This window comes from Macrobrachium nipponense, chromosome 1, assembly GCF_015104395.2.
Source record: "Macrobrachium nipponense isolate FS-2020 chromosome 1, ASM1510439v2, whole genome shotgun sequence".
NCBI classification, from domain to species: domain Eukaryota; kingdom Metazoa; phylum Arthropoda; class Malacostraca; order Decapoda; family Palaemonidae; genus Macrobrachium; species Macrobrachium nipponense.
The window spans coordinates 125,044,534-125,057,555 of NC_087200.1; the positions used below are offsets into that span (position 1 = coordinate 125,044,534).

At 39.1% G+C, this 13,022-nt stretch overlaps 1 protein-coding gene across 1 annotated transcript in view; it reads left to right on the forward strand.

The window, feature by feature from the left end:
* Positions 1 to 13,022, forward strand: part of LOC135219597 (kinesin-like protein unc-104) — a 298,157-nt gene that overhangs the window by 216,114 nt on the left and 69,021 nt on the right. The window contains 2 exon segments of the mRNA XM_064256487.1: positions 8,393 to 8,483; positions 12,118 to 12,242. Coding sequence (XP_064112557.1) covers positions 8,393 to 8,483; positions 12,118 to 12,242 — 216 coding nt within the window.

Sequence of the window (13,022 nt, forward strand, 5' to 3'; positions counted from 1 at the left end):
ATAGTGTGGGGAAATGTTCCCGAGAGAAATCCGCGAATGAGTCTGCGAATCCAGAGAATGCAAATAAGGGGGGCCCACTGTAACATGTGATGTAGTGTAAATGGATTCAGGATAAGAGGCAGTTTCTTGTATCCTCAGTGAATGTTGGATATCCTCAGTGAATGTTGAACCCATTTTACCTACGTCAAAAACCCACAAGAAGAAGTGGCTATGCACATATGCACTGTCATATTGTTTACTTACAACCAGAAACAGACCAAGACGCCATTACTTTTTGTTGATCAGTCCAGGATGGTCCCTTATGTAAATCCCATGTCTCTTCGTCAGGGACTCAACAGCGACTACCAAAAATAGGTTTTTCCTATGTTAAAACCTGTTTTTTAACAGTGTAGTTGCTGTCTCATCCTCAAGGAGCTTTACAAAGAAATTAACAGGTATTGAAAAGCTCTCGAATTTTAATCCCAACAACCCAAAAACATTTCTGGTCCATGGTCAAACCACAAGTTTCAAGGCCCCATTCTTTATTCCACATGCTTCAAGGTTTAGTAGTAAAGAACAAGAAACTGAATTCAAACCTATGTATTTAGGGTGTAAGTTCTGTGGTGACTTACCTGAATATACTGGGTATGGTTGCAGTATTGTCAAAACTTCCCCAGCGATAGTCAGCATACCCACCAGATATGAAGACCCGTGGTTTGCCGCTGTAGTGCCTATGGGTCAGGACTAACCATGCCACCTACTGATACACAGTGTAGTCGAATTTGTTTGAGCTCATGGAAATAATGTTGGTAGAGTATAGGAAAAACAAACCTTCTTGGGTGTTTGTTGTGACCTCTAGGTAGACCTCAAGTGCTTGAACCGGACATAATGTTTTGTCTGCTTAATTTAGTTTACGTAGAATAGGAGATTTCCTCTATAAAGGATTCTCATTCTTGGCCAGGAATGACAGGCCAGAGGACAATAATAAATTTGTGTGATGTATCGTCCCCATCTAAGAGAGCCCAGTTTGCTAATACGACTTCCTGATGCTAATGCAATCAAGAAGATCACCTATTGTAGTTGTGAGTTGTGGTTTTATTGGGTCTTCTGAATTGAAGGGCTGATTAAAGTCTCAGCACCATGGTCAGGGACCAAGTAATTGGAACCTTTCGAGAGGAGGACTTGTGGTACAAATGACCGCAGAAAGGAAGTGACAACTTCTATACTAGAGCCAGTCCCAAATCCATAAAGCAATGGTTACATTAATGATGCCTTGTATGTCATGATTGTTGTAACTGCAAGGCATTTGTCTTCAAAAAGGGATCAGAAAATTTAAAAGTGTTTCCATAGAAATTCTGACTGGGCTCTCAGTATGGATATAACCTAACCATACCTTCCATATAGACTGGTATTTTTGCACTAGGTACCTAGCAATGTTGGGTGAGCAATTTTCATGCTAGATAATATTTTAAAAATCCAACAGTGAAGGTTTCGGCTCAGAAAGGAAGATCCATAAACAACTTTCCCTCCTACTGACTGGGTATAAAACAATGGACAGTAATAGGAACCAACGCCTGTTTGGCCAATTTGGGGCTATTAAGTACTAAGCTGTTCCTTTGAAGATTTAGGAATTTCCTCAACAACTTCAAAATCTGGAACAATGGAGCAAAAAAAAAATATCATCCCCCATTTGTTCAAGTCTCGTAAGAAGGCATCTCTTGCCATTGCTTGCCTGGCAGTTTGTGGGAAGCAGGTCCACTTCCAGTTGTGGAAGCATGTTGGTTATTGTCTGAAAAGAGTGGTTGTCTAACATCCACTCCGTTGAAGTTGTCATTTTCCATGATAGGGAGTCTACTATTACACTGAGAGGCCCCGTGAGGTGAATTGCAGACAAGTGCCATTCCTTGCTTGTGCCATCGAAGGATGGCTATCATTATCATATAGAGAGGAGGTGAGTGTGATCCTGACTTCTTGATGTAGGACATTGCAGTTATGTTGTTTAGAACCAATCAAATGTGTCTCTCTTCTGGAGGTTTGAGTTTTTTGAGAGACAAAATGTCAGCCATCAGCTCCAGGAAATTTATACAATTCTTGAGTAGCTGACCACCTCCATTCCACCTGTCGATCATCCCAATGTCCTCAACCTGTTTACGTATATTGTCACTCGTACAGACTGAAGAGTCAGGGTGACCTGTTTCGACAGAGATTCCTTCCCAGACCAATGCCAGAATTTGTTGGACTATTATTAATGCAAATTGTAACAGGCCTGAAATTACATTCTAATTGCCGTTTGGGAACTCTGGGCTGTGCAAGGCATGTTTTGAGGACTTTCTTTATGCTGTTTTGAGTATGATGATGAGAGAAAGTAGGCCGTGAAAAGTATCTCAATGCAGTCCCAGCCACTGAAAGTGTCTGCTGGTTATGAGGTGGAATTTTCCCAATTTATCATAAAATTTTTTAACTGTAGTGTTTTGACCACTGCCCTTAGGTTTATCAAGGAAACTTTTCTTGTGCCCCCCAGATCAACCAGTTGTCTAGGTAGGCTTTTAGTTGTATTCCTGATTTCTTGAACATTACCCTAAGATATATGACAAAATCAGTAGCAATAGTTACTGATTTTGTCAAATTTCTTAGGGTAATGTTTGGCCCAAAGGGCATGACTTTGAACTTGTACATATTTTCCCCTATCCAGAACCCTAGGAAGGGGGAGAAGGGAACAGCGACAGGGATGTGCCAGTATGCGCCTTTCAGATCTATAGCTGTCCAAGTCCCTTTGAAATGATTGAACGTACCAGGTCAATGGTCGTTATCCGGAAATTTTGGCAAACAACGTGCTTGTTTAATGTTGATAGGTCTAGGATTACTCTGCTTTCAGAGGAATCCTTTTCGGGGACACTTGAAGAGACAAGCTTGGTGGTGATTATTCGCATGTTTCTCTATGGCTCCCACTGACAGGGGCTTTCTTCACGTAACCTGCCAGAGAGGGGTCTGATTTTTGGAAGAACCTCTTTACAGGAGGGGGAGGGATGAGACCATTTCCACTCCAGTCTGTTTAAAAATAATGCTGTGTCCCTAAGGGGAAGACTTCCATTGCCTGTGATGTCATTAAAGTCTACCCCCAACCATACCATTCCTAATGGTATCCATCTCTTCCTCTGCCTTTACCCCTTGATAGGCATTCCAGGTGTTGCTTCTCTTTTTCCTATAAGAGGGTTTTTGGGCTTTGTGAAAAAGATTTCCTTGTTGTTGTTGTTGTCCCTTCATAAGGAGTTGTCCCTTCTGACTACCTGTCTGTATTTGAAGAATCCTTTTGGGTGACTGAAGGCTTACAGGATTTTTTTCTTATAGGAAGCCTTTTTGGCTTGGGTAAGGGGAAGTTTTGGGTTTTTGTTTCCTGAAATCCCCGTTTTTCCAAGAGTCCTCAGTATAGGTCCTTACAGAAGGGGTTATTATGTAATAATAAGTTACAATGGAAAGTGACTTGTTGGAGCCCTGCAATGTTTCCATTCGCACTTTTATGTCACCCTAAAATGTGTCACCCTAAAAAGTCATAGAGTGCTTGCCATATGGTTCTCATAAGACTTGGCCACAACAGCAAAATTATTCTGAAACCCTTTGGAAGCATTTTGGTGCTGACTTCCAGCAAGGTGGTAGAGGTTATAATACTAAAGTGGTGGATCTTAGCATGAAATTCATCTGAGGATGTCACCTCTGAGATTCTTCTCATAGGGGTCCTAAATTGCTGTGTAGCTATATTTAATAGAAGGTTTTCCCCTTCAAAAGGGAGTTGTAGCATTGCCCATTCCTTGGTGGAATTTTCTGAAACTGGGATGACCTTGGCAATTGGTTTTAATTCCACCATTGTCTCTGGTCTTTTAGTCAATACATAATTTTGAAAATCTGTCTTTATAAGATCAATAATTTTGAAAGTGAAGGGACTGAAAGTTGGGGCTACTTGGTGAGCAACTTGGGTCTTATTAAAAAATGGAAGTAGAGATACTTTTTTGGGGGAGAGAGGACCTGGTAAAGGGTGTCTTCTATAACTTTTAATGTTACAGACACAAGTAAGAAATTTGTTTCTGTTAGTGGTCTCTCAATGTCTGCTGAGGATGGTACCAGGCACCATTATGTATTAGGGAATGCCCTGTCTAAATTCTAGATGTTCAGCTTCTATCATAGGTTTTCTTTCATTAATTAGATATCTACTATAGGGAGCTAAAATGTACATTGAGGTATCTCACCAAGAATTGTTAGTATCATGAGATGAGCATGGAGCCCTTATTATGTTTTGATCTGAAGTTTTGTATTTCAAACTGACCATTCAGTTGTTTCCAGTCGAAATTCCAATATTGGACCTTGTTTGGGCAGCATTTGCATCCCCTCTCACTTTTGGTTTATAAAATGCAGTACTTTTACATTTGGAGATTACTTGACTGACTTAATTTCCTTTTCAGAATTATAAATCATGTCCCTTATATATTGCTGTTTTGTGGCAAGGACATCTTTGATATTATTCATAATTTCCTTACGGAATTGATCAAATGCCGCAACTGTGTACATTCCTTTTGGGGAAGCTTGTGCAATTTGACTGAGCTTCAACAACTGAACTGTAACTGCCTGTTAACCAAGGGCCAGAAGTCCTGGGTAAGTTACAAAACCCCTCTGAAAATGTAGTAATTTTAGTCAGAGTTAGATGGATGCTAGTATACCTTTTGGGGGAAATATTCTCTTCAGCATCAATAGCTGCATGGGGGATAGAATTCCTTCTAGAAGGTTTCTCTCAGCTAGCTGAAATTTGTGTCCCTGATCCTTCTGGGTTTAGCAGAGCCATTTCAGTAGCAGTGCCCACTTCAAATTCTTTAGTAAGAATGTTACTCCCATGTAAAGATTCCTCTGCTTCCTCCATGGGGTGAACCTGGGAGGTACTGGGGACTGATGTTACTGGGCTTTGGCCCGAAATGTTTTTGTTCTGAAAAAGGATTTTAATATATGCTGCTGCAGTTCTGCTGGAAAGATATAATTTCCCCCTTTCTACCCCTACTGAACCCTGTGACTCACTGGGAGAGCTTAATACTAGCTGTTTCATCCTAAAAATTTGTTGCCCGTAGCTTACTACAAGTTTCGTACATATCTGGTGGCCAAGCAAACTTTCCTTGTCTTTTACTATGACTATGCTCATGGCAGGTGGTATGGGCTGTATCACTAGCAAAAAGCAAACCGAGCAATTTGCTACAGAACACTTGAACTGAGGGTCCCGAAGAATGGCAGTCCTGTAGTGATAAAAAGCACGTTGTTATTAGAAGCTAGTTAGATTTAATGGGTTAATGAGAGACAATTTTATAGTTCCTCGTAATGAAATCTTAGTTAATTTTGGCAACCATATATGGCTGTACTAATCCTTTTGAATTGTCATATTATCCAGATTAATCTTCTTTGAACTAATTTGTTTAGTTAGCCCAAGGTACTGTTTTATATGGTTTTTGGTTAATGCTTCTAGAGTAATGTGCATTAAACTAAGAGGATTTCTTAGAGGGTTCTAGGTCACTGATTATTATAGGCTTATTTAAAACTTTTAAGGATATAAACCATACAGAAAAAGTTTTTTTTATCTAGTTTTCTGTTTTCTGTGGCCAAGACCATCCTTACCTGATATTCGGCCATTGCTGTTTTTTAGGCTGCTGGTAGGATATTCTCTTAGAAAGGGGTTTCTACGTCATCTGGTTAAGCTACAGCCTGTTCCATGTTTTATCACCTTTAAGGATATTGGCTACATAAGAGCTACACTACTGTGTAGCCTTATCAATAGGCTACTGTATCGGTATCAGCCTCTAGTCCTAAAAACTATGTTATTGTAGTAATTGTAGGATACTGTTTATATCTAAGCTTAGGCTATTTGCACTAAACTACCACTTAGTACTGCATAATCCAGATTGTTCTAGACCATTCTTAATGTAAAGGTTATATAAAAACAGAACTTGCTCATATGTAAACTCATAGTTAGGCTAACATTTTTGTCTAACCCAGGTTGTCTAGCCCTAGGCTATTTGGTCTACTATATAAAACAATAGCTTTCTAATGTGACACTTACTGATGTGAAACTTTATCACCTAGTCTAGATTGCTGTGTAATCCAGATTAATTCATCTACTTTTAAGGATATGGGTTTAACCAGGTGTAATTTGTAGCCTTCAAACTAGGCTACTACCTACTATCCCATTTGGACTACTAACTGCGGTCCACAATATAAAACGGTAACTTACTAATGTGAAACGTATAGTTAGGTTAGTCTAGGTTCTTGTTCAATCAACCCAGGTTATTTAATTCCCTTTTAAGGGTATGCACATGACAGCCCAGAGTAGTAAGACTATAGGCTATATAAAAGGAAAAAGTCTGTAGCCTTTTACCTAATCCTAGGGTTTTGGTAGAAACTTAGGCTACTGCCTAGGCCCATAACAGGATATGTCTTTAAGTCTTACTTACCTAGTTCAGGTTACTGCCTAATTCAGGTTTAGTTTACCCTTGAAGATGCAGTATAATCCTAGGTTATAGGCTACAGACAATATCTACTACAGTCTAGCTGACTTATTCTCACTGAATTGATGTAGATTATATGCTACTGCTTAGTAGGCTATTGCAGATGTCGGTATCTGAGAGAATTATCTATATTGTGAAACATTTTTTTAGGTAAAACTTCTAACTAGAATGATAAATTCTTCAAAACAATTTGTGCTTTTACAAATAACAATCAGAAATCATGAGAAGCGTTGACGTGTGCTCGCAAAAAAGCCGGTTGACAGCTTTTCATGCACAATTCTATCATTGTTCCACAATCTAAACTAAACATTTTTAACTGTAACTTAAAATTATGCATATAGCTTTCAACGTAGATGTTTCCATGATCCTCGGTAATGAAATCAGATAAGTGAAGAACCATAAATTATGGAGCGCTGGTTTCAGTTGACTATACATTGACAACCAGACAGGTAATGGTGTCTTGGTCTGTTTCTGGTCATATGTAAACAATGTGACTGTGCATGTGCATAGCCACTTCTTCTTCTTGCAGTTTTTTGACATAGGTAAACTGGGTTCGGGTAGTTTACAGTTTAGTTGGCCAGGCAGCGCAACACCTTTTGCCCGGCCCATAATCCCTCAGCCAAGATAAGTAGTTCCGTGACCCAACCCTGCCCGACCGTACCCAGACCCTGTCAGGTTAGGTTAGGTTAGGTTAGGTCAGGCCAAAATATACGCCCTAGCTTTGTAAAGTTTTACCATCTTGTTTGTATTCGTCTGCCAATTTTCTAGCAGACGATAGTCTTGGCCAACTAAACTGTAGGCGCTCCCTGGGTTTAGCTTTCGCTGAGGATAAGAGAAAGTGTCTTCTTATCCTGGGCCCATTTATACTCTTATCACGTGTTATAATGTTTATCATTATGACACAATACCCAGCCACAAGACCTGCTAAATGAGAATTCTTGGACATTAGTCTGGTCACCATGTAAATGGTAACTCCTTGAGGACAAGACAGTGACTTCACTATCAAAAAGTGTTGTTGGGTTATCTGTAAGAGGTGCAGTTGGGAAATGTAAAGGATTTTAAAAGAAAACTAAAAATTATGACAAGAAAAAAAAGACTAAGAGTGCGAGAGAGAGGTGTCAGTAATAACCAGTTAGGCAATGTGTAATTGTGTGGAACTATGTAGTTTGATTGTTTAAAGTAGATGACAGGTTCTTATATGTGAAAAGATTCCAAAAGAAGAAAGAATGCTGGTGGTTTGAGGAAGTGTTTTAAAATGATTGAATAGAATGTTAGTTTTACATGAAACTAAATGGTTTCTTATGGTTGAAAGATGTTTTAATTTTAAAAGGCAACCAGTGGCATGACTGACACCCCTGTGGAAATTGTTGCATATTCTGGATAATGTAATATAAACAACACAAAAGTGCATCATTTATGGAAGGGTGTCTATGAATCTGAAAAGCCTGCCTGTAGGTAAAGAATTTTTTAATGCAGAAAAACTTATAAGTGCAAAGTGTTATACATAGTGAATTTTATCTTTTACATACAATAATGAAATAGACATTCATTTTTTTGGAACCTAAGGACGCTTTAAGTACAGTTGATAAGTACTGTTGAAAAGATAGTATACATACTAATAAGTAATGTCTTGTAATAGTTAGTTGTGATTATCAAACAAATAGTTATGTGATTATTATACAGTGTGCAGTGTAGTACTGTAATATAACTTTTTTAAGTGTAAGCAAGTTATTAAATCACAATTACTTTTAATCCTTTCCAGACAGTTTTGCATATTTAATGTAAAGCTTAAGGACTTTTGATCTGGTTGTATTTATAAAGATCACTCTCAGCTAGAGGGTGTTGAATTTCAGAAACTTAATGTCACTTTGCTTCCTCAGCTTCCTACACCGACACGATGAGGCTTTCTCCACAGAACCTATCAAGAATACAGGGAAGGGACCACCTCTTGGTTTTTATCATGTACAGAATGTAAGTAATTGATGTGCTTTACAAGGCAATACATAAATGGGGAATGAAGCATTTTTATAGCATACTGTATTTTTTAATGAAATTTGCATGAAGTTTACTTACTATTTTTATGCACATAATTTTAGAATCATACGGCAAATTAACTTGGGATTATTAAGTGTACATACATAAAAACGCTTTGCTATTTGTACAGCATAAACTTGACCACTTAGAATTGCAGCTTATAAGATTTAGGTGCCTTTTAGTTATTGTTACATTACATATTTAGATTTTAGAGTATCTTTATACGTAGAGGACAAAAAATTACTGATAACCCCCTAGTAACGATGGGGATGCTGCACAAAGGACCCATCGTTACTTGAAAATATCTTAACTCAGAGGCAGCTTAGCTTACACTATACAGTATGATCTGTACATCCATGGTACTGTTCTTTACTATTACAGTGGAACCTTGACATACGAAAGTCCCTTCTTATGAAAAATCCAAGTTACAAAAGCAAAGACAAAGATTTTTTGCTTCTGTATACGAAAATAATTCAGGTTGCGAAAGTGTGTACTGTAAAGTCCGAGATTCGCCCGGACCACCAAGAACAATTTTAAAACTCCCGCGCCACCAACTGAGTAGACTTGCCACCATCCTCCCACTCTCCCATTGTAAGATCCTGCTCTCCTATTGGTCAGCATCTGTCCCATCATCCGTCTACGTCGTCCTTCGACCATTTCGTTGCATCAGCATTATCGTACGCACGCGGAATTCGTTCATTCACATATACGTATTTCGTTTGTTAGCGTAAATTTGTGTTAGTGATTTCGCTTTCCTTTTGTATACTTTATCGTGTTGTGTGTGAACTTAATTAAATTAATTAGCCATGGGTCCCAAGAATGTTGCTGAAGTTCACGGAAAGAAGAGAATGCTTTCTATGGAGACAAAGATGGAGATAATTAAAAAGTATGAAGCTGGCGTGCAGTTGAGTGTGATTGCTAAGGAATACGGCCAAAGTCCGTCGACGATAGGCACCATCCTTAAGCAGAAGGAAGCCATCAAAGCAGCTACAACTTCCAAGGGCGTGACTATTTTGTCCAACAAGAGGAGCCACTTGCATGATTAGATGGAGAGGCTGCTTCTTGTATGGATTAAAGACAGAAATCGCTGGCGATATGATAACTGAGACGGCAATCTGCCACAAGGCCAGGGCTATTTTTGGTGATCTGATTGCCCAGGCCGAAGACGACGGAGGAGGAGGGACATCAACGCCAACCCCAGACTTCAAGGCTTCTCAGGGTTGGTTTGATAAATTCCGTAAACGGACTGGCATCTATTCGGTGGTGCTGCATGGGGAGGCTGCCAGCTCGGACACGAAAGCAGCCGAAGCCTTTATTAAGACGTTCGACAAGATGAGAATCAAGGAAGGCTACAGTTCTCAGCAAGTTTTCAACTGTGACGAGATTGGCTTTTTTTGGAAAAAAATGCCTCGTCGGACATACATCACAGAGGAAGAGAAGAAGCTACACGGGCATAAGCCTATGAAAGACAGGCTTACGCTCGCACTTTGTTCAAACGCCAGTGGGGATTGTAAGATCAAGCCCCTACTTGTGTATCATTTGGAGACTCCTTGAGCCTTCAAGGCCCCCAAAGTGCTAAAGGAGAAGCTTCCAATGATGTGGAGGGCTAATGCGAAAGCCTGGGTAACAAGACTTTTGTTCACCGACTGGGTAAATCTGTGTTTCGGTTCGACGGTGAAGAAATTCTTGGAAGAGAAGTGCCTCCCTCTGAAATGTCTGCTGTTATTGAACAATGCTCTGCTCACCCTCCTGGCCTCAAGGAAGATATCCTAGCGGAGTATTCTTTTATCAAGGTTCTTTATCTTCCTCCTAACACCACCCCTCTCCTCCAGCCCATGGACCAGCAAGTGATATTGAACTTCAAGAAGCTGTATACAAAAGGGATTTTGACGTAGGAATAATCTATTTCTGGGCGAGGAAGCCGTTTCGCCCAGTGAAATATGTCTCCTTTAGCACTATTTCTAGTAAAATATTGCTATAATACCAGAGAACTGCTAAATTGGACATGTCAGAACTCTCTGACTCGCTCACCTATATAAAAGGTGTCGGTATAAAACTGGGTTCAAGAGATGTTTCGACATCACCGATACCACAAACCTCACCTTGCATGAATTTTGGAAGGAGCATTTCGATATTGAAATATGCTTCGACTCATCGATCAAGCTTGGCAGGAGGTTTCGAGGCAAACCTTTAATTCTTCATGGAGGAAATTCTGGCCTGATGCTCTATCCGCCCGAGACTTTGAGGGATTCAACGTGGGCGAAGCTGATGCAGATTCAGAAACAGTTGACGATCCTGAAACTATTTCGCAACCAGATCTTGACAAGATCGTTGCACTTGGCAAGTCTATGGGGCTGGTCGTCGACGAGGACAACATCAATAACCTTCTCGAGGAGCACCAAGAGGAGCTTACGACAGATGACCTGAAGGAGTTGGAGGCCATGCAACATAACGTCGTTCAAGAAGAGTTCTCTAGCAGCGGCGAGGAGGAGGAGGAGGAGGACCCTATGACAATGGCAGAAATTAAGGATGCTCTAGCTGCTTTTCATAAAGTGCAATCATTTGTAGAAAAGAGACGCCCTGAAAAGGCTTACACAGGTCGTATGCTTGTGCAGTTCGATGATGTTTGCCTGAGTCGTTTCAGGAACATTGTGAAAAGCATCTTTTATCATAAAAATGCATTTAGTCATGAAAATAATATCAAAATACACTAATTAGTGAATATTTCTCTACAAAAAAGTCTGCGAATTGTTGAATTTTTCTCCAATAATTTACTTAAAGATTCCACAGAAAAATCCACGAATAGGTGACTCTGCAAATCTTGAGAATGCGAATGGGGAGTTGATTGTACACTTTTTTATTTGGTCCTCCATTGACATGACCGTAACTGCTTCATTTCTTCCAAATGTTATAATCATTGAATGAATTAAAGAAGATGCCGTAACAGTATCCATTATCCGTTTTTTGTCATTATTGATGGTGGATACCATTAACTGCGATAGATGCTCATCATGTGCAGTGGCTGTAACTGCCTTTCCCACAGCATGCTGGTTGATGATTATCATTTTCTGCTCAAAAGTGATGGAATGCCTCTTCTTCATCACAAACTTGTGTTTTGAACATTTTAAAATGAACAAAAATCACACACTAAAACTGACCCAACTTTACTCTGTAGATAGATAGGTCAGGGCGGGAGATTCACACATCCCAGCCTCTTTGGGCCAATGTATTGCACCGTATTCTGCTGCCTGAGCCCATCGTGCAAGATTTAAAATATTTTTAGTATCAGTATTGCCATTGTAACTTTGAATATATTTCAACTGGTATCACCATCATAACTTTGAAATATCACAGCTCGAAACATCGTAACTCAAGGACTACCTGTACAGTATTTATGTTCAATGCTAGTGTTTTCCAAACTTTAGTTGGATCATAGCTCACTTATGAAGTCATAGAAGGAATAATTATCAAGACAAAATTTATTAGAAGAAATATTGAGATAAATGAATCAACTTTCATTTGTTTTTGGGTAAGGTTATATATCTGTTTTGACATTTCATTCAAATTTCAGATTACAGTTACTGTGACCCGCGCATTCCTTGATTACATCAAAACGCAGCCTATTGTTTTTGAAGTCTTCGGTCATTATCAGCAGCATCCACTTCACCGGGATGCCCGCCAGGATGCAACACATTTGTGAGTCTAAATAAATACCTGCTGTTATTATGGATACAAAAAGTGCATAGCTAATATCATTTTTACGTATGATGTTGAACCTATTTACAAATTTTTAGCAATAGTTTTTCTAGGAACTACTGTAAAGAGTTATATCAAATGATGTGCATTCCCAAAAGTGAGTATGAATAATGTCAGTATGTTGGATATCTATGAACAGGTTAGGAATGAAATTTTAATCTACCTATTTTTACCCAATTCTTACTAAGTACCATGAAGTTTTTATGATCCTGAAAGTGCAATAGTACTGTATTCCAGAAAGTTTGGAGTGAATGAAATCTAGAATTACGGTGTGAATGTTATCCAGTGCCACCACGTTAGTGAAGTTTTTCTTTGTTTTCCCCACTTTGTGATGTGATACAGCAAACATCATATGTGTGTTGTAGATTGCTTGGACTTCCATAAAGTGGAAAAGTGTAAACTCTAGGAATTTTATTGCATGCCACTGTTTTAAAATTATATTGTCATAGCATGTTAGGCATTGGTTCGTGACCTGTAAATGTTTTAATGCACGTCATTTTCTTACAACCAAAAGTATTGAGACAGCATTCTACCTGTACAATAAAATGATATTCATGTAATTTTCAGCTATCTGAGTCTCAAGCAACCTTACCCACTATAAATCAAAATAAAATTTTTTATCAAAATGAAGATTTTATAGCAGTTAAACTTAGCACTTAACCCACATACTTGTTCTGATTTTTGCCACATCAGATGCCACCTGTCTACCTTTTGTGTGTG